The sequence below is a fragment of the Meles meles genome, chromosome 21 (assembly GCF_922984935.1).
Source record: "Meles meles chromosome 21, mMelMel3.1 paternal haplotype, whole genome shotgun sequence".
In the NCBI taxonomy this organism is placed as follows: Eukaryota; Metazoa; Chordata; class Mammalia; order Carnivora; family Mustelidae; genus Meles; species Meles meles.
This window is the reverse complement of record NC_060086.1, coordinates 23,734,586-23,760,733: the sequence shown is the minus strand read 5'-3', so window position 1 is coordinate 23,760,733 and position 26,148 is coordinate 23,734,586. Positions and strand designations below refer to the sequence as shown.

The 26,148-nt window shown below is 49.3% G+C and overlaps 2 protein-coding genes and 1 pseudogene across 6 annotated transcripts in view; 2 read left to right on the top strand and 1 right to left on the bottom strand.

Annotated features, from left to right (window-relative positions):
- LOC123933383 overlaps positions 1-10,564 on the top strand; it is a 348,492-nt gene extending 337,928 nt beyond the window's left edge. Inside the window, exon 8 of the mRNA XM_045992480.1 lies at positions 10,456-10,564. The gene's annotated coding sequence lies outside the window, so the exon portion shown is untranslated. The remainder of the gene's footprint in view (positions 1-10,455) is intronic.
- LOC123933384 overlaps positions 1-22,297 on the bottom strand; it is a 66,728-nt gene extending 44,431 nt beyond the window's left edge. The window contains exons 1-5 of one of the 5 annotated variants that reach the window (XM_045992481.1): positions 18,922-19,188; positions 18,407-18,620; positions 15,804-15,862; positions 15,519-15,670; positions 12,628-13,957 (exon numbers count right to left, since the gene is read on the bottom strand). In XM_045992481.1, the coding sequence (XP_045848437.1) occupies positions 13,886-13,957; positions 15,519-15,670; positions 15,804-15,862; positions 18,407-18,620; positions 18,922-19,063 (639 nt within the window). In that variant the 5' untranslated portion in view covers positions 19,064-19,188 and the 3' untranslated portion in view covers positions 12,628-13,885. The other 4 variants (XR_006816577.1, XR_006816575.1, XR_006816576.1 and 1 more) reach the window with 4 other exon arrangements.
- Positions 9,703-14,010, top strand: LOC123934130 (annotated as a pseudogene).
- Positions 22,298-26,148: the final 3,851 nt, after the last annotated feature.

Sequence of the window (26,148 nt, the reverse complement as noted above, 5' to 3'; positions counted from 1 at the left end):
GCACTCGGGGCGCAGACACAGAATGGGGGCAGGGAGAAGTCACTGAAGCATCCTGTGCTGCCCCCATGCCCCATGCGAACAGAAGACCGGCATTTTCAGGAGCCATGGTCCAACAAGGGCAAGGTAGCAGCTTCAAAGTCCAACTTCGCAGGGTAGCAGAGGGTGAAGGTGAGGCGTAGGAACGAGGAGCTCCGCACCAACTGCAGGAGCAGGGATCATAGTTTTACAAACTCTCCCGCCTTGAGAGACTTGTCCGAGAATTTAGCTGGCTCCCAGCTGGATGCGGACTCTGTGACTAATCAGACTTGTACATTTTCTCTCCGGGAAGAAGGAAGGACATCTTGTTTGCAAAAGCGGAGGTCAACAGGGCGCTCTTGTTGATGCAAGGGGCGGACCACGTGAGACACCGCTTCACCCGACTCCTACCACCCCTGAGATGCCATGAGAAGCAGGTGCCCTCAGACTGCGCCCCAACTCACCCCTTCACCTGGACCCCACACTTCTCATCTCCCCAAGGCTTCCCTGTTAGTGCCAAGCTGTTGGGCGCTGTGGGACTTGAGCTGGTACCCTGGCATGCAAACTCAGAAGTCCGAGGCAATCAGCACACCGCAGGAGAACCTGTGACCGTTGGAAGATGAGAGCTGGTGGGGAAAGCATCCCCCCACTCCAGCCCTCTAGAGGCACTGGCCTGACATGCAGTTTACAGGGCTTCTTAGGGGACAGTCACACTTCAGGGCCGCCAACTTGATAATGCTTTCCCATACGGGCTCTTCCTCCTCCCTGTCCCCCTCACGTGTTCTCTGATATCACACCACCCAACAAGGGGCATATTAGCCCTCTGCCCTCAGAATTCTGCTTTTAGGAGCAAACCAAAGATACGCAGAACAAAAAGTATAGAGGTAGGAAGTTCCAGAGTTCAGATGGATAAGTGCCCTTTCCATCTCTCTAATCTTCCGTTTTGATGTGTTGCGGTTTTGTCTTCACGCTTAATGCTTTCCTGGTTTAAAAGGACTGCAGTAACTCCGAGTGCCAGAACATCAAACAAAATTGTTTAAATTCTGAAAGAGGGGAAGAGGCCATTTCCCTTTCCCCCCTAACACAGGGGTTCAGTCTCCTAGAAGCTCCTCAGAGTTCTGCGGGATAACTTCTCACACGTCGCCGGCCAGAACTCCATCCCCATCCATTCCTGACACCAGGAGGAACGGAATCTCTTAACCCAGTCATCACTGGGGACTGGAGAGGACCCATCCTCCCCGCCAATCACATTCCTGAACAAATCCGGAAAGGAACGGATAGCACCTGGCACAGCGGGTGATGACGTCAGACAATCGGCGAACCCAAGAGTCCTTCTCAGCACTCCACCTTCGTCCACCTTGCATTATAAAGGCCAAACAAACAAGATGCTCACTGTCCAGTTTCCCCTACAGCTAGGGAGCCATGCGCTCTGTTTCCAGACATTTGTATGGAAGGGGAAGTCCTCTAAGGGGCTTCATCTTGGCCCTCCTTGATAAAAGTATAATAACATGAAATGAGCTCAAGCTCTCTCTCTCCCTCCCTGTCTCTGGTTACCCTTCTGATTTTTGTCGTTAGACTTGATGGTGAGAGGACATGATTCTTGGAGCTTTGGCAGCCACCTTGCAACCATGGGGCAATAAGCGTAAGTATGAAAAACTAATAAGCTGATACGGGGGGAGTAGGATGATGAAAAGCACCTGGCTCCTGAATTACATCCTTGAACCACTAAAGTAGTTCTGTGATTGCTACTCTCTGAAGTTCCTAGTTGTATCAGTTCATTATCTTTCTTACTTAGCCTATATTAAAGTACTATATTACATGCAGCTAAATAAGCCATTCTAACTGATAGAGCAACCAACAGTGTCCGCCATTTCTAGGAAGTATTGCTGGACCTACAGACCACAGCAGCCGTCCCATCCCCCGGCACTGCTATCACAGTTATTACTGCACTGCGCTTTCACTGTTTGGTTGAACACAGAGTCCTTTGAAGTACCTATGGTGCACAAGCCAAAGCTGAGCCCCAGCCATGGAGACTGTGGTACAGGACACCAGTGGGCTGGACCAAGTGACCCGCAAAGTCTCTTACAACTTGGGAATCGATCATCCCGATTTTGTTCACATAAATGTCCCCTTTCCGTGTATAAAAGTCTTTTTACTCACATCATGACTTAACAAGTTGCCAGTTTGTCTTCCAAAATGAGGAAAATACAACAGTGCGAGTTGTAGAAATGTTCCCATTCTGGTTGGGATGTGGGGAGTTTCCCAGTTAAATTTCCACTTTGCAGATGATGTGGGGGTTATTTATTATTCTGAACAGGCCTGTCCCCGTTCTCCTTCAGCAGTATGGAGAAGGAATATGGGGGAAAAAAATGCCTGTGCACAAACATTCACTTGGAAATGGTATGAATAATGTAGTTCCTGTGGTTATGGCTAACAAGTCACTTGTTTCCTAAATTTTCTGTGTGCAGGAAAGGCACATGGAAAAACTCTCATCGATATGCTTTTCATGGAAGCTAAGAACCCAAAACCTCTTCACATTGTGTGGTATTTGTAGAGTTCATTATCAACTATAGTTAATAGAGGAACTGTCTTTCTGGAAGAACAGAAAATAGAAGACTAAAAATTTGGGGCGCCTGGGTGGCTGAGTAGGTAAAAGCCTCTGCCTTCGGCTCAGGTTGATCCCAGGGTCCTGGGATTTAGCCCAGCATAGGGCTGTCTGCTCAGGGAGAGAGCAGGGAGGCTTCTTCCACCTCTCTCTGCCCGCCTCTCTGCCTACTTGTGATCTCTGCCTGTCAAATAAATAAATCAAATCTTTTAAAAATAAATAAAATTAAAAATCGACCAAATATCTGTCTGTAAACAGAAGCCTTTTATAAGTAGCAATGACATCTTAAATTTATAATACACCTTTTGTTCAGAAAACATTCCCAATATTTGTCTCTCTCTCTTTTTTAATGTTTTATTTATTTATTTGAAAGAGAGACAGATCACAAGTAGGCAGAGAGAGAGGGGGAAGCAGGCTCCCTGCTGAGCAGAGAACCCGATGCGGGGCTTGATCCCAGAACCCTGGGATCATGACCTGAGCCGAAGGCAGAGGCTTAACCCAATGAGCCACCCAGGTGCCCCAATATTTTGTCTCTCTTAAGTGCACAAATTTCTTGCTGCATGACCAGAGAGGAGAGAGAGAATGAAATTATTTCTCCTCCAATTTTGTGCCACATACTTTATAGTATTATCTAATTAATTAGGTTTTTTCCTTTAAAATATACTATTTGAAATTACATACGTAAAAAAAAATAAATAATACACACTGGTAAAGATTTTTGGCAATTCAGCGGCATAGAGATTAAAAAGCGAAAGTTCTGTTTCAGCCCCCTTCTCTCAATTTCACTCACATTCCTGGGGATAGATCATCTCTATATCCTTGCATGTGTATCCATAAAGACTTTTTCTTGTGCATTTTCATAAATACACGTATTCTTACAGGAATACATAAAGAAATCATATTTCATGTATTCTAGGATACAGATGGGGTTTTTTTTCTCAAATTAAGAAATCTCTGAAATAAGGATGCATCTTACAATTAAAGGCATTGTATGGTGGCCAATTCCTTTCCTTCTTAGTGGCACATAAAACCATGGTGCATCTCAAAGGAAGTGGCATTTTAGAGTAACAAAATACAGCGGCCGCAGCACTTCCACAGTTACAGAGATGCACGGTTGTGTGAATTGCTAGCGACCGATTTCAGCACACATGGGTCTGTGTGATCTGTCATTGCATAAATGCACTGCCTTTATTTAGACAAATCTCTTACAGGTGGATTTTCGGATTATCTTTACACCTTCCTGTAGCAAACAGTGCTTCCATGACCATCCTTGTCCCGAGTCTTTGGGCCCAGTGTACATAGTTGTGAAAGAGAGATTGCTATCTCCTATGTTCTCCTAGTTACCTGCATGGCAGGAAGAGCCGACTCGTTCAGAACTCTGCTAGACTCCGGCTCCAGGGCTGCCACACGGAACCACTCAAGGGTGTTTAAACTGTCCTCTGGGAGAATGGTCAGCCCAGTGTTTCTGTAAGGAGCCAGATCGCCCACACTTTAGACTTTGTGGGCTGTACTGTGTCGCAGCTACTCAGCTCTGCCAACGTAGCATGAAAGCCAGCACAGATGATAGTTAATAAATGAACATGTCATTCCGTGTTCCTATAAAGCCTTATTTACAAAAACAGAAGTCAGGCGAGATTTGTCCCAAGGGTCACGGTTTGCTGATCCCTGGTCTGAGTGAATGGTCGTCCTGGAGTTGTGCAGTGCCCAACTTGAAGGGCCCTACATAGCAGCCCTGTCTGACTCCCGCCCCTCAAGGGATCTGACTCAGCATAAACATTATACAGCCTTTCCAACCTTGAGATTTTAATGTTTAATTGTGAACTGTAATCAAAACATGTCAAAAGCATGTGTTCTTGAACCAAAGTGACTACCTGAGTGTGTGTATATGACTCAGTTTCTTCATGAAGAAAATAAATCTCTTATAGTGATTGTGAAAATAGATGGATTGCTACATGTAAAATGTTTACAGGTGCTTAATGAATAGCATAACCACATTAAAACTTTTCTTTCACTCATCAGCAACTTCCTAGTTATTATGCACAGAGGCAAGACACAAATCAGGTGACTCTGACCCCAAAACTTCTGTCTGTCCTACAGCACGTACAAGCTCAAAAGGAAGGATCTCCTACTGCATAGAGAGTCTGAACCCACAGAGCCTAAAAGGCTTTTATAAGTCCCCACCAGGTCAGCATTGGACATCGTGGCTCCGGATCTCAGAGTATCTGGCAAATACACACACACTACCCACCGCAGGAGGAAGCTTCAGGAAGAGCCAGCCTTCTGGGCTTGCGGACATCCCCAGCCAGTGGATCGTCCTGTTATTTATGCCGAATTAATGTGACTGCAGTTCTCTTAGCTGGCTGGAAACGCAGCCACAAAAGGGCCGATAAAGCTGTCACAGCAAGTTGGAGATAGTCTCCTTAATATAAGAAAAGAAGGAGCTCATCAATAAGAGATGATCAAGTGAAATAAGATAGTCTCAAATCTCAGGAGCAAAACCATGTCATTTCCCCAGGCGTACTCCCTGCAATCCAGATGCACAGCAAATGAGTTGTGCGGGAGGGAAACCGACATGCAGAACAACGAGCCGGCAAAAGCATTCCGGGCCCCCAGGCTCCCTGAGTCTTGTCGTTTATTTGAGAAGTCACCAAGTAGAATCATGGGGTCTGGACCACACCGATTATGGGGCACACCTGTCCTTGAATATAGCCTGGAGATGACGGAGAAGTGATGGGACTGTCCCCTTGAAGGTGAAGACAAAGCCAAGCCCCACCCACCCAACAGCTAAGGGCCAGTTCCCAGGGGGCGAAGAGCAGGTGCCGCCCCCTTGGTGGCACTACCCTGTCTCCCAGCACATGCCCCCGCCCATTCTGCCCACTGAGGGTCCAGCCTCCCGCCTCCCTCTCACTCTGTGGCTCAGTCATCCAGACTGAGGTGGTCACTGGCATTCCCCTACAGGGGGCCGCACCCAAAGCCACAGGCAGATGGAAGTTACATACGCAATAAGAGCTTTATTAAGTTGCAGAAATGTGACTCACTCACTAAGAGCCCCTTGCACACAGGGACTGGTTGGGTCTGTAACTTCAGGGCTCCCCCAGATGAATGGCTGGTGTGTGTAGGGGTCTAGAGGTCTTTACTGCTTGAAATTGAGTAAAGCCACCAACAAACTATTCCCAATGGATGAGAGACAGAGGGAGGAGAGAGGACAGGCACAGGAGTGAGGAGGAGGAGGAGGGCAGAGAAAGGGGCAAAGATGCTTGAATGTGCGTTGAGCAGAAGAGTTGGAGGAGGAGCGGAGACGGAGAAGGGAAGAGACGGGAAGCGGCCAGAGACAAGATGACAAGAGGGGAGGCGGATGTGAACTGGGCAGATGGGGCAGAGCAGATGGGGCAGAGACAGGAACAGAGAAAAGAAGCAGGTGCGGGGTGGGCAGAGGGCTGGCAGCAAGGTGGGCAAAGTGTAACCGTCCCTCAGAATCATATACTGCTTAGAACATAAGTAATGAGAATCTGTACTGGTCACGCAAGCGTGCTTAAAGATGACCTTGAGAAAAACACGTACTAGCAGCAGGCCTCTGGTGGAGAGGATGTATACACCCTTGAAGCCCAGACGCTGGGGATGCCAGGCCCACTCAGGGTAGGACACCCCGGGCTTTCCTTTTTTGTTTGCCTCCCCAGCCTCAAAGAAAGCCTGCTGTGAGAAGAATCCCTTTAAGGCGGGGGTGGGAGGTTGGGGGAACCAGGTGGTGGGTAAAAGGGAGAGCCCGTATTGCATGGAGCACTGGGAGTTGTGCAAAAACAATGAATACTGTTACGCTGAAAAATTAATTGAAGGAGAGGAAAAAAAAAAGAAGAATCCCTTTAAGTGCACTTGCTCAACTACAAATTCCCTGCTGCTTGACCAGGCACCCCCTACTCCTCTGTTTGTTTACCTGTAAGACTTGTGATCAACGCTTGACTCACATTCCTTCTCGTTTACTCACAAGGCCTATGACTATTATATATACTTCTTCTCCTTTGTTGGTTGTTATCTTGTATCTCATAAATACAGTCCATCTAGCTGTCGTCCCCTGCTCCCTCTGTCTTACAGCTGACTTGTTTGTGCCTCATTCTTCTCCTGTGCACCATTGGGAAGTGGCAGCAAAGAAAGACACACAGCAGGGGCACCCAAAGAGAAATGGACACCGCGATGCTCAGATCCCCACACAGGGAAACCGGGACCCAGAGACAGAACAGAGCCGAGGCCTGAGAAGACAGTGGGGGAGGGAGGGTTTGGAGGGGCAAAGAGTCTCCCAGTCTCCCTAGGAGATCCACATTCTTCTAGGTTTGGTGTTCTTTCTACTCATCTACTTCCCTGATAGAGAAATGACATAAGAAAAAATGTCTTTCTGGAAGAAACCTGTGCCAAAATTCTGGAGGGCCCGATACGCAGCACTTGTTCGGAATTTCTTGCATGTGTAGCAATTCTAAGAATGACCGTTGCAGCATTCACAATAACACATATTTGATTTCCCCCAGGCTCGCTCTCACAGACTATAATGTTTCTATACAGTTAGTTGTTTTGTGGTTCCTTTGTCTCAAATACTTTCTTGCTGTCCCTGTTAAGGGTTTATCTTTGAATGATCACAGTGGCAATGATGAGCTAAATGTCACCTAGAGCGTCCAAATGAGTTGCTCCCTTCACTCAGCCCATTACCCGAGTGGTTCTCCACCAGATGGGGCACTTCCCTGATGGGGGCTTTTGGAAATGTGGGAAGTGCCTGGGGCTGTCACAGTGAGCAAGGGAACACCACTGACATCCAGAGGAGCCAAGTGCACAAGCCATCTGCAACGTTCACAATTTCTCCGGCCCCAGATGCCTCTAGTGACCCACTGAGAAATACCATATAAGGCCCAATGAAGCCACACAGAGATGTTCTGGGGGAACCCAGGCTGGGCTCAAGGGTTATTTCCCTCCAGAGAAGATCTTCAACTAAAGAAAACCAAAAAACAACAGGGGTGCCTGGGTGGCTCAGTGAGTTAAAGCTTTTGCCTTTGGCTTCGGTCATGATCCCAGGGAGCCTGCTTCCTCCTCTCCCTCTCTGCCTGCCTCTCTGCCTACTTGTGATCTGTTTGTCAAATAAATAAATAAAATCTTTAAAAAAAAACCTATTTAACATATGTAAGAGGCAAGTAACATATATGAATTTATTCTTATTCTCTAAAGAGAGTAGAGAAAAACTGTCACATTTATCTTCTCTAAACCAAATTTGATTCCCAGCCTCACTCCATCAGCCAGGCAGGAATACTCAATTCCCACCATTAGCAGACCTTCCTCTCACTCTCCAGGACTAGCAAAAGGCCTCAGAGTTAGAAAGAACAGAACGGTCTGGAAGCCATTTTGCTTTCTGAAAGCAGGCAGCTCTACTCGGATGGGTCCTGCTTGGCCATGGGGCCCAAAGTATGCGAAGCCCAGTGTCTAAGAACACCTCTCTGGGTGCACCTTGACCGCCCACACTGAGGTCCGGACCACCCCAAAGTTTGGGAGGGAGCCAGTCTCATACCCCAACGTCTCACAGAACTGCCCACCTTCCTAGACTTGGGATCCCTTCTACTCTCTGCCCTTCTCACTTTTCCCTCCCATTCAGGCCTCTTCTTCCCCAGTGGGCTGTGCCTTTAAGGACCCAGACCTTATCGTGTCCTGCTTCAAACCCTCTGCTCTGCTGCCCTGATCCACAAGAGAAGATCCTCTTCCTGAGTCACTCTGTCTCTCTGGTTCCTCCTCCAACCTCCCCTCTGCAATGCTCTGAAAATGCAAATTAAACGAGGTCACTCCAACTTCAAAATCCTCAGAGATCCACTGTCCTTCAGCACAGAGCATCCAAAGTCCTTCCTCAACTCATCCCGCGCCCTTCCCTCACCCACATCTGGCTCCCTAGCCACGCCGGGTTACCTGCAGCTTCACAGCGGGTTCTCACTTCCCTGCTTTTACTCATGCTCTTTCCTACACCTGCAAGGTCTTTTTCTCAACTTACTCGCCTAACAGTAGGCCCTGCAGCGAATCACCTCACCTCTCTGACACAGAAACGGGCAGAAATGGGTTGTTCTGGGAGCTAGTGAAAAAGAATAAGAAAATGCAATGAGGTAAAACATTTCATGGCATGTGCCAGGCATTTTATATGTGTCATTCCATCTAATGGTCACCAACAACCCTATGGGATAGTCCCGATCGCTTTCCTGTCACGGGGTGATTAGGTCCCGAGTGTCACACAGGTAGAAGGTGGTGGAGTCCAGGTAGCCAGGACCCAAGAGCTCAAACACACAAACCCTCTCCACCAGACCAGGCCCCTGCGAGCTACCAAGGCTGCATAATTAATGTGCTGGCCCAGCAGGGGTCACCCAAGCATGAGATCACTGAGCTGATGGGTAAATGGCATCATGGCAACCGCAGGGCCTGGAAGGGGCCAAAAGGTTGACCATCCTCTACACGGAGCATCTCCTGCTTTGTGCTCTTTACACCGGAAGAACTTCCCTATGATAATATTAACCACAATGTTGAGTAACAATAAAAATACTTCTCGAGTGTTCCCCATGTGCCATCTTCTCTGTGAAGTTACGTATGTAAACATATTTTTTACATTTAATCCTTAAAACAGTCCATTTTACAGATGAGGAAACCGAGGCATAGAGAGGTTAGGTAACATGCCTAAGGAAGCACAGGAGCACGGGGCAGAGTCAGGGTGATAGTCTAAGGCTATTGGCCTCAAAGCCTGTTCTCGGAAAACCCAGGCTACCCTGCCTGTACACGCTCCCACCTTAGATGCCACCTTCCTCGATGAAGCTGGAATGGCCTGTGTCCGTCGGTATAGGACCCACCAGGAGAGTCCAGCAGGCGTCTCTCAAGGGGCCCCGCTGGATTCATTCATTCCTTGTGCCTCACAAACCCAAGGGCTGAGGACCCTACAGTCAGTGGTGTTCAGAGACGGAAGGTTGCTGGCAAAACTTATGAAAGACGGGCACGTACGACAGAAAGAACTCTCAATAAGTATGTCCACTTACAATGATTATTTGAGAGACCAAGAAGACCAGAGTGCCTCTGCTGCCATGAACAGCACATTCGTTCCCTGTCTGGAGACAAATGACAATCATGTGCCCATGAAACAGACGTTTGTGGAACCTCTGCACAGCGGTGAGCAAGGGCAGGTATAGCAAAAAGGTGGTTAGGTGAGCACGGCATCATCTAAACTATGCCAAGCTTCTCCGGGTTGTAGGGGACAGAAGTCCATTTGCATTTATTCAAGTAGGAAGGAGAGTTTCTTATTTAAAGAAATGGGGGGGGGGGCACCAGAGTGGCTCTGTGGGTTCAGCCCTGTCTTCGGCTCAGGTCATGGTCTCAGGGTCTTGGGATCGAGCCCCGTATCGGGCTCTTCGCTTGGCAGGAAGCCTGCTTCCCCGTCTCTCTCTGCCTGCCTCTCTGCCAATCTGTGATCTCTCTCTCTGTGTCAAATAATAAATGAAATCTTAAAAAAAGAAGAAAGAAAGAAATATGGGGCTATCTCCTAATATTCCTGAGGAAGAATTAAACTGTGGTCTCGAGAGGGACAGAAGTTAAGAACAAGAAAAACAGAAGCCATGAGATTCTCTTGCTCTCAAATACTATATACATATATACGTGCATATAAAAATACATCTACTATACACTCTGTAAATGCCACTGTTAGATACAGAAATGACATACATATTTTTATGTATCTATGTCTCCTAATTCCTCTGTCTCCTGCCAGTCTGTCAAATCACCTTTCCTCTATACATGGGCTTCACCCTTTTCTTTTCTAAGGCAGAATTCTTGCTTCACAGAAACTGATTCTGACTGAATTTAACAGAAAAAGAATTTATTGAAAGGCTATTAGGAGGCCAAAGAACAAGACAGAACATGAAAAAAACAACAGGCAGAAAGAGAAGCTAGACAGCCAGACACCACCGATATCCCACTGCAGACCGAGCCCGGTGAGGACGCCGCTGCTGCTGCTCCTGTGAACCCACCGTCTTCGCCAAACAGCTCCCAGGGAACAAAACTGCCCTTGATGGACACACACATAGATACACCCACAAAACTATCATCACTCTTTACACATTTCAAAATAATTTCTCAATCCCTTCCTCTCTCTCTGCCTGCCTCTCTTGTGATTTCTCTCTGTCAAATAAATAAAATCTTTTTAAAAAAAAAAGGGTGCCTGGGTGGCTCAGTGGGTTAGGTCGCTGCCTTCAGCTCGGGTCATGATCTCAGGGTTCTGGGATCGAGTCCCGCGTCGGGCTCTCTGCTCAGCGGAGAGCCTGCTTCCCTTCCTCTCTCTCTCTGCCTGCCTGTCTTGATTTCTCTCTGTCAAATAAATAAATAAAATCTTTAAAAATAATAATAATAGGGGCGCCTGGGTGGCTCAGTGGATTAAGCCGCTGCCTTCGGCTCAGGTCATGATCTCAGGGTCCTGGGATCGAGCCCTGCATCGGGCTCTCTGCTCTGCAGGGAGCCTGCTTCCTCCTCTCTCTCTGCCCGCCTCTCTGCCTACTTGTGATCTCTCTCTCTCTGTCAAATAAATTAAAAAAAAAAAAAGATTAAAAAAAATAATAATTTCTCAGTACCATGAAATGTCAAGCCACAGTTCAAATTGATCTGATTTTCTCATAAATATTTTGACTCTGTTTGTTAAATCCAGAGTGAGAGTAAGAACCATACCTTGGGGCGCCTGGGTGGCTCAGTTGGTTAAGACACTGCCTTCGGCTCAGGTCATGATCCTAGAGTCCCAGGATCGAGTCCCACATTGGGCTCCCAGCTCCATGAGGAGTCTGCTTCTCCCTCTGACCTCCTCCCCTCTCATGCTTTCTCTCTCTCTCTCTCTCTCTTTAGGGAAAACAAAACAAAACAAAACAAACACCAAAAAAGACCATACTTTGCCATTCGTTAACAGGTCTCACAAACCTCTTTTGATTACAGTCCTCACTTTCTCCCTTCTCTTTCTTTAGCCTTGCAATTTATTTTCTAAGACATCAGGTCCTGTAATTGTGCCTGGGTGGCTCAGTTTGGCTAAGCATCTGACTCTTGGTATCAGCTCAGGTCATGATCTCAGGGTTCTGGGATCCAGCCTCTCGTTGGGCTCCCTACTCAGCGGGGAGCCTGCTTCTCCCTCTCCCTCTACTGTTCCCCCTGCTTATGCTCTCTGGCTCGTTCTCTGTTAAATACATAAAAACTGAAAACAAAAGAAAAAACAGTCCATAACTTTTTTAAAATTTTAAAAATTTATTTTATGTTTTTAAGATTTAATTAATTTATTTGACAGACAGAGAGAGATCACAAGTAGGCAGAAAGGCAGGCAGAGAGAAAGGAGGAAGCAGGCTCCCTGCTCGGCTCCATCCCAGGACACTGGGATCATGACCTGAGCCGAAGGCAGAGGCTTTAACCCACTGAGACACCCAGGCACCCCGATCCATAACTTTCTGACAAGAGCTAAGGCTGTAACACATTACACCAAACATGCAGATCACGATATCCCAGAACCCGAAGGACAGAGCCCTGCTAAGTGTCATCCAACGTTAATTTATGGGTTCTCCCAATCTCGCTGAATGTTTTTTCAGATAATGGAAAGCCCAATGCCAAAAATGCTCTCCAAAAATGCATCTAGATGGTAAACATGCTTGGTCCTTGTACCCTGGGGCCTATCCCAGAGAGCTCTGACTCCGTGAGTCTAGAATAGGACTTAAGCATCTGTCTTTTCTTTAAAAAATCCCCACGGGGGCACCTGGGTGGGTCAGTGGGTTAAATAAAGCCTCTGCCTTCGCCTGAGGTCATGATCCCAGGATCCCGGGATGGAGCTCTGCATCGAGCTCTGCATTGGGCTCTCTGCTCAGCAGGGAGCCTGCCTCCCCCTCTCTCTGCCTGCCTCTGCCTGCTTGTGATCTGTGTTAAATGAACAAAATCTTAAAAAAAAAAAAAAAAAAAAAAAAAAAAGTCCTTCATGCTTTGCTGGTTTGCACTGGGTTGGGTACAACTATTTAGTCTCTGCAATTCCAAACCCAAACTTCGCCTACAATGTTTAGGCTGCAGACACAGGGAGGCATTGGAAACTGAGACAGAGAAGAACAGAGAAATTATAAAAACTATCCCAGAGAAAACCGGCTGCAGCGTGAGGCGGGATCACAGGGTGCGCAGTGGCGGCGGCTGCAAGGGAGGCTGGGGCCCTGCCTGAGGCGCAGGCAGGGAAGGTGCGGCCACAGAGGGGGGCGGTAGCTTGCAGGGCCTTGCAGACCCCCACGGGCCTCCTGGGCCTCACCCCCGGGCGCTGCCAGCGACACTGATCCTGGAGAAGAAGAGCGGTCCGGGCTGCAGGTGGACTGCATGGTGTGTGGGGACACGTCCAGCGGCAAGCACGACGGCGTCTTCACCTGCGAGGGCTGCAAGAGCTGCTTCAAGCGGAGCTTCCACAGCAGCCGAAGCGACACCGGCGGGTCCAGCCGGGACTGCCAGATCGCCCAGCATCACCTGTGCCAATACTGCCGCCTGAAAAGTGCTTCCCGGTGGGCATGAGGAAGGACGTGGTGCAGCGCGGCCGCCTCCTCCGGCTGCGCCCCCGGGCTCCGAGCTGGTGGCCGCGGGGAGAGACCAGTTCCTGGGGCAGCCGGTGTTGGTGCTGATCGCGCAGCTGCTGCGAGCCGAGCCCTATCCCGCCGCGTCCAGGCGCGGGGCTGGGCACTGACGTGTGCGAGCAGGCAGCGCTGCTGCCCCTCCGCTGAGCGAGCTCTTCATGCTGATCGTGGCGCAGGCAGCTCTGCCCCTGCACAGGGCTCAGCTCCGGGCCGCCGCCCGCCTGCACGCCGCGCCCTTCACGGACCAGGTACGCGCCTTCCAGGAGCAGGTGGACAAGCTGGGCCGCCTGCAGGTCGACTCGGCTTCCTCAAGGCCATCCCGCTCTTCATGCCTGACGCCTGTGGCCTCTCCGACCCAGCGCACGCGGAACGCCTGCAGGAGAAGGCGCAGGTGGCCCTCACGGAGCATGTGCGGGCCCAGTCCCCGTCCGGGCCCCAGCACCTCGGGCGTCCGCTACTGCGGCTCCCGGCCCTGTGCGCCCTCCAAAACTCCCTCAACTCCCAGCTGTTCTTCATGCGCCTGGTGGGCAAGACGCCCTCCGAGACGCTGATCCGAGACATGCTGCTGTCAGCAAGTACCTTCAATTGGCCCTACGGCTCTGGCCAGTGACATCGCTTGCTGGACACACCACAGCTGGGTCAGCACACCTCAAGGGACACGGATGCTTCGGCCTCCCACGGGGCTCCCAAACGGAGGACCTTGGCTTCTCTCCTCAGACTCCTATTTTTTTTAAGACTGTGAAACATTTGTCTCCTCTGTTTTTGGTTTTTTTTTTTTTTAATGATCACGATACCAAAGAGAGCGTCAGGCTCCAGCCTCGGCCTCCCCAGAACTCCTGGCCAGAATAGAGGGCCAGGGACCGAGGGGACAATCCTGGGACAGCCTGGCACTCAGCACCCCAAGCATGAACTTTTGGGGCCGGTGGGGTTGGCTTCCCTCAGGGGATGGCCTGGTGTCTGGACTAGAGGGGCCAGCGTAGTAATGCGCCAGGCAGATTGTCTGGATCCGGAACCCACGTTGGACACTATATGACGAATGAATCAAGGCCAATAATAGAGATGTTTCCTACCTGGAAAAAAAAAAAACAGAACAAAAAACCTATCCTATAGAGAGTCAAGAAAAGCCAAGCTCTAGTTATACTACTTCTCTGTCCTTATTCTGTGTCTCAGTTACTCTATAGTCAATTTAAGTAAGCAAGTTTGCACAAACGGTTACCAACAAATACTAAATCAATTTATCAGGAAATTTTAAGGACACCTAATTGGGACATGGTACTGAAAAGCATTTTATTTCCCTCTCGTCATTTCAATGGCACTGCAGATTCTCTGGGCAAATAACTGTCCATTTGAGAAAAATTATTTCTAGTTCAACAGTGTGACACACGTGGTCAGCAGCACCTGAAAGCTGTTCACAAATGTCACCGCGGACTGCCTCTGAGTCTTCACAACTTATCCATGTGTTTATTTATTTCTGGAACCAACCACCACTGACCCCAACTACCTGTCAGACATGGCGCTAAGTGTTTTATTCATGTTAAATATCACTTCATCTTCACGATCATCTATGAAGTGGGATTATCATCATCCCCATTTCTCCCATCAGGAAACTGAGACGTACAATGCTTTAGCAACACGGCTCATAAGAGGCAGAGCTAGGATCTGCTTGGGTCTGGACCCCATGTTTTCAGTCACTATGATTAGTTTCCAAGACCCTACAAAAAGTCCAAGTCTTCATCCCAAACCTTGGTTTTCCCCGTCCTACAGTCCCCACGTGGCTCCAGCTTCAAGGACGTTCTCTCAATTCCTTGAACAGTCCACATCCTTCTCGGCTCTAACTGAACACCTTCCCACATCCGCCTTCATTTCTTAGCCTCCTGGTCTCAGCTTAAAGATTACTCAGGAAATTACAAACTCTAATGCACCCTATATTTCTCAGCACTCAATGCAAAACAGTAATGACGAATTTCACAGTTCATCATTTCCTTCCTGTCTTTTCCAGCCAGGTGGTGAGTCCCTCACACATCCTAGCAGTCCTATTTATCATGCATTCCAATCACTGATACCCACAACCCACCCAAAAGGAAGGCCATTCCCCCTACACACAGACACAGACACACACACACACAGACACACACACACACACATACACACACACACACAGAGACACGGACCCCTGACTGGCCTGATCTCAGGTGCATGGTGGGGATCCTGACAACCCATAGTGGAATGTAACCTAGGCAAGAAGGAGAACGGAACTTCTCCCCCGTCAACAATACACTTACTGGCTTCAAGTCGGTCTTGTAGCAGGACTTGAGCCCCAATAAGGTTGAAACCTCATCTGCCTGGTTCGGCCGCATTTCCACTCTCGCTGTCTCCAGGCCGCACACATAATTAGCAGCTCCATAAATGAATCCCCGTTCTGGGCTCTTCACAGCTGTGAAACGAGGGGCGCACAAGCTGACGTCTACCTTTTGGCAAACCAGTGTATTCCTGAGACACAGGCCCGCCTCCCAGCGAGGCCCCAGCCCCCGGGGACACAGGGCCCTGACACCATGCCCTACAGGTACCTCCGTGCAGAGAAGCATCTTCCCAAGGGCCGCTCACTCCTTCGTCCTCTGTGTCGACCCTGAGGAGGAAGTACAGGAGGTGAAAAGGGGCATCCTCAGACCAGTGGCCATGGGTCTGGAGGTTCTGAGGTGCTGCACCCACCGGGGCAAGGTTGCAGGATCCTCAGACGCCAGGCAAGAAGCAAGCCTCACAGACGGCTGCAAACTGGGAGTTGCTTCTGCCCAGGCTCAGCTGAGGCGTCTGTGACCCACCCACGTCAGCTGTCCTGACAACCTTCCCGCTCACTGGCACCTGTGCCCACACGCTGATTGGACAATTTCCCCGCTCCCTCGGCCTTCGGAAAGCATCCCTGGATGGCTCTTTGGACCCCGCCCGCACAACCCTGGGCACACACTCTCCCATTCCCACCTGGTATGGCCTCGGTCACACCACCATCCTCCTTCTCTGCTGCTGCTGTTTTCTGAGTTTGGCCTCTCTGAGTTCATCACAAGCTTTAGATGGCTGTAGTCGGTACAAGACTGAGCTATCTGGAATGGAATTGCTTTAGCACGCTTTTCAAAACTCAGATGGGCATATTTGTGGGGACTCTTTCTGGGTTCTTTGCTCTGTTCTGTTCTATGTGTCTGTCCTTCTGCAAATACCACACAGGCTTTCTTTTTTTTTTTTTTTAATATTTTATTTATTTATTTGACAGAGAGAGAGGTCACAAGTAGGCAGAGAGGCAGGCAGAGAGAGAGGGAGAAACAGGCTCCCCACTGAGCAGAGAGCCCGATGCGGGGCTCGATCCCAGGACCCTGAGATCATGACCTGAGCCGAAGGCAGAGGCTTAAACCACTGAGCCACCCAGGCGCCCCCACACAGGCTTTCTTATTGTAACTACTAAGTTCAGAAACTCCAGAGACTCTGATCCCAAATTAGTATTATTTTCAAAATTGTTTTTGAAACTACTCTAATTCCTTTGTCCTTCCACATACATTTTAGAGTATTTTTGTCTATCTCTACAAAAATGAACAAAGCTGACAGGATTGTGATAGGAATGGCATTAAATCTATCAATCTGGGGAGAATTGACCTCATGACGATGCTTAGTCTTCCAAATCACGAACATGGTGTATCTCTCCATTTATTCACATCTTTGATTTCCTCTATCAGTGCTAAATAGTTTCAGCATGTGAGGCCTGGATAGACGCTCTTAGATTTATCCTGAAGTAGTTTCTTTGTAATTGTAATTAATTGTGAATGTGTGTTTGATTGTGGAGCCTACATATTCATCGCTAGCATAGAGCAATACGACTTACCTTTACGCGTTTATCCTGTATACTGCTTCACAGTGAAATTCCATTATTAGTTCTAAGAAGAATTACTTTGTCATACCGTCTTGTGGCATAAGGCCTGAAATTCAGATTCCGTATTAAGGGCTGTCTTGACACCTGGAAGATCAAGGAGGGACTCAAATGGCATCATGCATGTTCTCCTCTCCCTCTTCCCTCACAGGGGAGGTCTCGTAACCAAACACCCTTCTCATCACAGGCACTAGACATCGTGCCTATTGGTTTTTGGGGAGCAGCATTCAGTTCCCTAGAAGCCCACTCAATTCTTCAAGCAAATGAAGAACTCTTCACACCCTCCCATGGGAACCAGGACTTCCCACACCCTCTTGTTTCAAGTAAGTCTTGCCTCCCAAGGCCCTGCTGGTTCTCTCTGTTCTCAAGTGCAATCTCTGAGCAGTCCTGCACGGTGTGTGGTATCCTCCTCCCCTGAAGTGTGAGTATATGTGACTAGTAAACTGTTGTCAATCACATGTGCCGGGTGTCAGGGGATCCCCACAAGTCTGGAGCAGGAATCTCTCTCTCTCTCATCAGAAGGGGATTAAAACCAGTGGTATGACAAACAGGGTGTACTCACATTAAATGAGGACATGGGGCAGCTTGACCTGCTCCTTCGCTAACTAACTGGTTTCAGAGCTGAGAGTCACGATCTGGGAGGGAACTGGCCATCGCTGGCCAGCTTGTGTGTTGGCTCGTGTTCTGTTATCTCACACGGAGGTCGCCATCCATTTCCAACCTAATGTCCCAACCTTGCCAACAAGGTGAGAATGAATGAGAATTGACTGTATCTAGGAGGGAGGTGTCACCTATGTGACCTGCATGTGGCCTGTATTGGTCTCCAAGGCTCCCCCCTGAGGTTGGCAACCGAAGGACATGCTGCCTGGTGTGCTTGAGTTCCAGGGACTGGGTGTTGGGCCAGTGCTTGATGCTGATGAACAGATCCTATGGGGGAAAGCACACCCCAAGCACAGTCCTGGGGGTGACCCTCTGTGTTGTGGGTGGAAAGGAGGGAGGCCCCGACCCCAGGGAAATGTAAGAACGGCTCCCTGGCTGTCTCCTGAGTCACTGTGGTTCAGGCATTGGGAGTGGCCTTGCCCGGCTCCCGAGCTGCCGCTCCTCTCCCGGTTACCATGTGTCTTCTTGAGCCCTCAGGGTTTTGAGGTGCTCATCCATGGCAGCCCAGGGTCCACAAGCTGATGAAGAACAGAAAAGTGGAGGGGGGCGTTTGGTGTTCCATTTCTCTCCCAGAGCCAAACCCCTCCCCAGCACACTTGCCTTTCTCGTAGTGTTGTTGGTCCCCAGCTCGTCGATAGACTCCTCTTGTGATCCAGGGGCTTGAGGCTCTGACTCTGGCCATGGGCAGAATGATTTTGCTGGCTGTGGACTCCAACACTGGGGAGATGGACTGGCATTCCCACAGGAAGAGGACAGCCATCTGTGGGCTGACCCACCCAGTCCCCTTCCCCATAAACACCCAGAACGTGTGCACCCTGTGTGATTAGATGGGGACAGAAACAAAAACTCGTGACTTGACGGGGCTAGAAATGAAAACTTATCCTGAGGGAATCTGTAGAGGGGGAAAAGGCGGCAGGGCAAACAGTCCACACTGAGAGAAGGTAGGGCTGTAGCAGAAGATGGTTTTGCTTCATCAGCAAATAGGCTGTGGGTCCCGTGCACTTCCACTGACCACTCCACTGCCTGAACCTGTTTGGCACAAGATCCTGATCCTCAGGGTTATGGGAGAAACATAAAGGGGAACCCCTTGGCACAGTGAGGGGATCAATGCCCACCTTGACTTACGCCAGGAGACTTGAAATCATACAACCACCGCCACGACAGAAGCTCCAAGTCTGATGATGCTGATTTGAGACTCTCTGGAAGAAAAAACCGAGAAAGAGGAGCAGAGCAAAAAGACACTCCCCCACCCCACATGCATATCCAGGAAGACACAAACCCAAGCAAAGGAGGAGTGGAAGAGAGAAAACTGAATACAGGAGGCAAAACCTGTCCCCCACCCCACCGACTAATTCAACATAGGTTGAAATTTGACCCAATTGGAAATCCAGCATTTACAAGGGCACCTGGGTGGCTCACATGGTTAGTCTTCTGACTTCAGCTCGGGTCTTGATCCCGGGATCCTGGAATAGAGCCCCATGTCAAGCTCCCTGCTGGGCAAGGAGTCAGTCTGCTTCTCCCTCTACCTCTCCCTGCTGCTCCCCCTGGGTCCTGCTCTGTCACACTTGCTTGCTCTCTCTCTCTCTGTCTCTCTCTCAAATGAATACATAAAATCTCTAAAAAATAAAAAGGAAATCCAAAATTTACTAGAACAATTTGATTGGCAACATTAAAAGGAGGCCGATTGCCTTCTGTGCCTCTACAACATAGGTTCTGAATGAACTCTAATGTTGCTAACATGCACCGGTTGGCTAACCTTCTCGGACTTATCAAGTTCTGTTTAAAGCAAGTATAATAACCATAGATTCTACCTTCTGTATTTAATGCTTTGACATCTCAGGCCTTGCTGACTTTGGAGGGACTGTCCCTGGCAGGCTGACTTAATTCCTAGAGATGGTCAACAGCTTGCCCACCGGCAAAGCTTTCACATGTAAAGCAACCAATTCAGAGCCTTTACCCCCAACCACCTCTTGTAAGAAACTCTTACTCTGGGCCACTATCCCCTGCCCTGATCACCCCAGGGCCAGGGCCAGACTACTCCAGACAGACACCACTGTGTCCCGGAACCCAGTGAGATGACACAAACTAGGCAGTCTTAAACGTGCTTACCCGGACTCACCTGCCCCTTCCCATGGAAACCACAATAAAGGGTCTTGTCCATATTGTCTGTCCCTTCACTTCCTCTTTCTCCTGACCGACTCTGGTGCTTCCCTGGGAGGCCCTCCACGGCTCTCAGGACCTCTTTTATCGGGATCAGTCTACAAACGCTTCTTGTGTTGTGAGAGTTACTTGTATATCTGCTTGTCTTACCATACCTGATTAAATAAACCCCTGTATCCTTAAAACACTGGAGACATCTGGGGGGTTCAGTGGGTTGAGCTTTGGCTCAGGTCAGGATCTCAGGGTCATAAGATCGGGTCCCATGTCCGTCTATGTGCTCAGGGTGGAGTCTGCTTGGGATTTTCTCTCCCTCTGCCCTTCCTTTCCCACCACCATCCCCTAACCCCGCTCCTTGCTAGCTCTCTCTCTTCTCCCTCTTGCTCTCTCCTTAAAATAAACAAAATCATTACAAAAAACCATGAGGGAGCCCAACAAATTTAAAGATGGTGAATATTTTGCTATTATACATTTGACCAATATGTTCTGTTCAGTGCCTATTTCAACATCATCTCAGTCACACGTGTCCTGACCTTGAAGGAGACACGATTTCCCTTGTTATGCACAGGGCACCCAAACCGCTCTGCTATCGCAGGCAAACTGTGGGCAGGATCTTACTGCACCCAGCTTTCTCCAGGAACTTCCTGGATGAGACATCACATTTAGGACACCCTACTGTGAGGATATTTGTTTGGCAAACTTGTTAAGGACCTACAAATGTGGGGCTTCCTGGGTGGCTCTGTCGGTTAAGTGTCTGCCTTGGGCTCAGGTCCTGATCTCAGGGTGCTGGCAAGAAGCCCTGCATCAGGCTCCCTGATCGGCGGGAAGCCTGTTTCTCCTTCTCCCTCTGCCCCTACCAGCCCCTCGTACTCTCTCTCTCTGTTTCTCTCTCTCTCTCGTGTTCTATCAAGTCACTAACTAAAATCCTTAAAAAGAAAAAAGGACAAAAGTCCAAACAAGAAAAAAGAAGTCCAACATCTTTCAGTACTTTTGGGGTTCTAGAGGCAACATATTCCTTGTTTATAAATTTTACGGAAGCCCATTTCAGCTTTTACTTCTCAATGAGCCCACGCTGGTGGGGCGGGGGAGGTCTCCCCTCAACAAAAGGCTCTAGGATCTGTGCTAGTAAAAATTACCTGTTGGGGGTGACTGGGTGGCTCAGTTGATGAAACGTCTGCCTTTGTCTCAGGTCCTGATCTGGGGATCCTGAGATAGAGCCTGGCAGGGGATTCCCTGCTCGGTGGGGAGCCTGCTTCTCCCCCTGTCCCTTTCACCCCCTCTTCCAGCCAGAGCTCTCTCTTAACTACATAAATAAAAGCTTTCGAAAAAACCACCTGTTCGTGCCCAGGTCAAAAGGCTGTAGCAGCTTCCTATCCTGCTTCCTGGAGTCCCTGGACCACCCATGCCATCTGTCAATTGTCCGTGGGCTCCCAAAGCAAGAAATGGCCCTCCTTGGCCTTGGTGAGAGACCATGAAAGCAGCAATTGCTGGCCATGCACTGCGCTCTCCTGGAAACAGAGTCTCTCACACTCTGAGCCTTCCTATCCAGCTGTCTATTATTCTCTGGGTCATGGCACCCCCACCAGCTCCATAGAGTCACCAAGGCCTACTTGCTACAGGCTGAAGCCAACGTCTGCACATCCTACCTGCAGGTGGAGGTGGCGGCTTCTGTCCACAGTCACTGCCTGACTCCATGGTGCTGGAGGACGTCAGCTCTTCCTTCTATCCCTTGGCCACCCAGGGATTCCCTTGGGATCAACTGCATGAACATCAGTGGAAGTTATTACATTTGGGACTTGATGACCACATCTGCCTCCTGCTCACGTGACGACTTCACGTCCTAGAGAAGCACCTGTCCTATGCCTTAAGACTCTCAGGTTGAAAGTGATGTCCACACATCAGAGTCCACTGTGATGGAAAGCCCGAGATGAAGATTCAATAGCAAGTGTTGTCTTGGCATCCGGGAACTTTGGAGGGCCTCAAATGGCCTCACTCCATGTTCCCTTCCCACTCTGCTCCCACAGATCAGATCCCCTGGCCAACAAGCCCTCCTTAGCACAGGGACCAGGCACAGTTTCTTCCCAAGTAAGCTCCAGTTCCCTGACAGCCTGTGCAATGATCCAGCAAGCCAATCAGTGCCTCCTGCAGGAAGTAGGGCTCACCTTCGCTCTCCTGGTACTACATAGTCTGCACGCGCAGCCTTTGTCCATTACGTTCCCAGGTGCAACATCCCCCGTGGCCCTGCATGCTGTGTGTGTCCCTCCTTTCCTATAACCATATGATAGGCCTTGAATTAATTATGGTGGAGCTCAGCTGTGCAGCCTCTGGACATCCCAAAACTGTAGAGTGGGAATCCCTCCCTTTACCAATGGGTGAAGAAGAGAAGAATGAAATCTTTCTCACTTGCACCTTTGTCAAGGCACAATGATGAGGCTCATGGGCTTGAAGTGATTGGGATAGTAATGTATTGGGGGCTTGCAAGAATTCACCTGGAGCTAAAGGGCGGCCTTTATGTGAACGATGAAGAGGAAGGAAGACCGCGAAGGCAAGGGCTTGGATGGTCTCTTAAATGTCAAACTCCCGGCAGAGGGGGAACCCTCCAGTAATTACAGCAGGGAAGGAACATCACATTGTCATCTCAGTCCACCCTAACAGCCGTGTGCAGAATGGACTCAAGGGAGGCCAAGCGTGGAACCAGCAAGATCGGTAGGGAATCGACTGCACCAGTCTGTGACAGGAGTGGGTGAATCAGAGCACTGACAACAGGAAGGCAGGGAAGGAATTACCGTATTTGGCAGGCTGAAGAGACAGCAGAATGGAAAATGAATGGAATGAGGACGTTAAGGAGATCTGGATGGATCCTTTCCAAGGTACAATGGAGCAATTCGCCTTGAAGGGCAAATGAAGATTCGAAGGGGCTTTTGAAGAAATGAACAAGGGAGCTGACCATGGACATTCCAGGTAAAAACCACTTACAGGCTGATCAAGAGGAGCTACTTATATAATTTAGGGTAGAACCATAAGCTGCTGGGTTTTCATTTAACGAATAAGATGGAATTCATTCCCATTTCAAATGGTCTCTAAGGCAGAGTGATTTGGGGGTGGGGGGAAAGCAAGTCAAAGAATAGTATACTCCTACACAGGCCAACATACACAAGGCCCGAGAGAAATCAGGTTACGCATAGTGTGCTTTTGCAGACAACAGAAAAGGAAATGATTTTTAAAACTAGAAAATAAAAAATAAATGAAGAGAAATGAGACTTACCTGGGAAAGGCGAATTTCCATTTTTTTTTTTTTAACCTTATATTCATCTTGTACTTTCGTGCTATTCACCTCGTTTCCCATATAAGGAGTGTGTGCTCGTGCATCTGATAAATTTGAAAACACTAAAACAAGTTGATGTGTTCTCTACATAAGGTATACAGAGACTCCTGGCCCTTGTGAAAACCTTAAGCATTACAAACATTGTTGGAAGAATCCTTGGACCACAGCCTCCAGGCCCATCAGTGTCGACTCTCCTACAAAAGTCAGCACTGTTGGGCATCTGGGTGGCTCAGTCTATTAACTGTCTGCCTTTGCCTCGTGTCCTGGTCCCGGGGTCCTAGGATCAGGTCACAGGTCAGGATCCCTGCTCCGTGGGGAGCCTGCTTCTCTCTCTCCCTCTGATGCTCCCCCTGTGTGTGTGCCCTCAATTTCTATAAAAAAATTTAATAAAATCTTAAAAAAAAAAGGGGGTCACCAGGGTTTTCACTTTAGCAAATACTTCTGCAGTCAGTAAGAGACCCCTTTTTTGTTAAGTCATAAAAGAATATGTTTCCTAAGCTAAAAGCAAAACCGTGAACATTGGACATTTTGCAAAAGGATATTAGGGGATAAGGTAGACACACAGAGTGACTTGGGATCTTCAAGCGTGGGCTCGTCTCTGGCTTGACAATCGTCTATTTCGTTGAGAGGTCTTCGGCCGCCTTTCCAACCTTCTTGGCCGGTGACAGGATATGCGGTGTGTACGTGGGTAAAGCATCAGGGACAGCACTCAGAAGAAGGTGCTCCGATCCACCCATTTCCGGTCCCAGTGGGTTAATAAGAGACACGGCTGTGGTGCGGGGCTTGACATCTTTCTTTGGGGGTGTGGATCCCAAGGTAGCGTTCAGTCGTGGTGGGCCTTGTTTCTTAGGCAGTTTTCCCCTTCCTCCTGAATGTGGGGGCTTCACTTCACGACCAGATGGTTTTGGTGGTGGAAAAGCTGAATGAGATTCCGCTTCTAGAAACTGGACAAAAAGTTCTGAAAAGGAATGTTTGGCCACAGCTTGGTGATTTGGTTTCGCAGGTGTGTTGGGGGCGCTTTGGGATCCAGGCCCCCCAGTCACCCCGCTGGGCACACCCGCGGGCTCCTGGCTGCGCAGCTGCCGCAGCTGGTCTTCTCGGATCCCCAGCGTGCTTGCCATCAACCTCAACGCTTCCTGCCGTTCCGCATCAGCTGCCTGGAATGATCCCACGAAGAGTCTCCTTAGGAGGGTTTTGTCCACCATTCCTTCGGACTGACTTACTAAGGTCATTAGTTTCTTCTGTGTGTCCTCCAGTATTTCCTGCTGGACCTCATTCTGTTTCTTGAACTCTTGGAGTTGGTCTTCCTTCACCTCCAAGTCGGCATTTGTTTGATGCAATCGTCCCTGTAACGACTTCAGTTTTCCTTCGAGGGCGTCTGCCTTTTCCATCCATTCGGCCAGTTCCCGCTTCAGGTTCGCTAGTCTTCGCTCATAGCGCCTTCCCTCTTCCTGGGAGGCAGCAAGCCGCAGCTCAGCATCCTCCTTCTGCTGGATGACCACGTGCAACTGCTCCCGCAGCGACTCTGCCTGCAGACTGGCTCTGTGGCTGGCCTCTTCCATGGCAGCGGAAGACAAAAGGAGTTTTCCCTGCAAGACCGTCACTTCCTCTCTTAGCTGAGCCACTTGGTCTTCTGAGGCCAAGGCTTCCCGGCGACGAGAATCTTGGGCTTCTGCAGCGAGGTGCTGCCCTCTCTCCAGCTCCTGGCTTAGGAGCAATTCTCGCTCACGTAACTGGTGAACCTCCTTCTGGAGGGCACAGGTTTCCGTTTCTTTCTGTGTCAGGGCCAACACCACCTCATCTCTCTCCCGTTGACACACAGCTGCCTTTTCCTGCATCCTCTGGAGGTCTGCTTCTTTGGCAGCAAGTCGATGGGTCATTTCCTGATAGTCCCTTTTCAGATCGCTATTCTCCCTCGTCTTCTCATTTAGGACGGCCAAGACCCGTTTGCTTTTCAAAGCACACTCTTGCAATTGCCACTGAAGTTGTTTCACGTGCCTGTTCTGGCTGTGAGACGCTGCAGAGAAGCTCCTGGAAAGACTCTGAATCTTCACATCCTTTTGCCGGATGATCCGAGTGAGTTTCCCGATCTCCTCTTTGGAGAGCCGATCCACCTGCTCGGTCAGTCGGATGTTCTGTTCAGTGAGAAGCTTCATCTCCAGTTCCTGTTCTTTGATTCCTTGGACTAGTCTTTGAATTTCGGCTTTAGATGGATCACGCTCTTCACTTCCGTTTTCTCTGGGGAGAGGCTGGCTCGCTCGCACTTCCTCATCCTCACAGGGTTCTCTTGGAATTTGTGGGCTTTTGTCGGGCAACTGGGCTTTCAGCTCTTCTAGCGTGACTTGCAGAATCCGAATCGTCTCGTCTTTCGCTGCAAGGAGCTGAGCGTGTTCAGTGTTCATCTCCTCCTGCCGGTGTTGGAGACGGTTCACTTTCTCCTTCTGCTCCTGTAAGGACTGAAGCAGTGCTCTCTTCCCCTGCTGCTGGTTGTGAATGATCTTCTGTTGTTCTTTTATTTCCTCCTTGAGATCATCTTTTAACTCGTTGAGCTGGAAGACCTCACACTCTAGTTGTACAATCTCCTCTAGGATTTTAGGGTCAACCAGAGGGACAGCGCGACTCTGCTGTGTTAGGCGCTCCAGGTCTTCGTCCACATGAGGACGTTGGTCTGTCATGGATGGGAGACGCATGTCTTTGTCCTCCACGGATGGGGGTAAAATATCATGGCTTCTTAAGGTTTCGGTCGACCCACCGAATTCCTTCTGAAGCTCTGGCCTTTCTGTAAGTTCTTTGATGTACTCGTCTTGTTCTCTGACGCATTCTGTCAATTGCTTCTGCTCCTCCAAAGCAAAGGACAGCA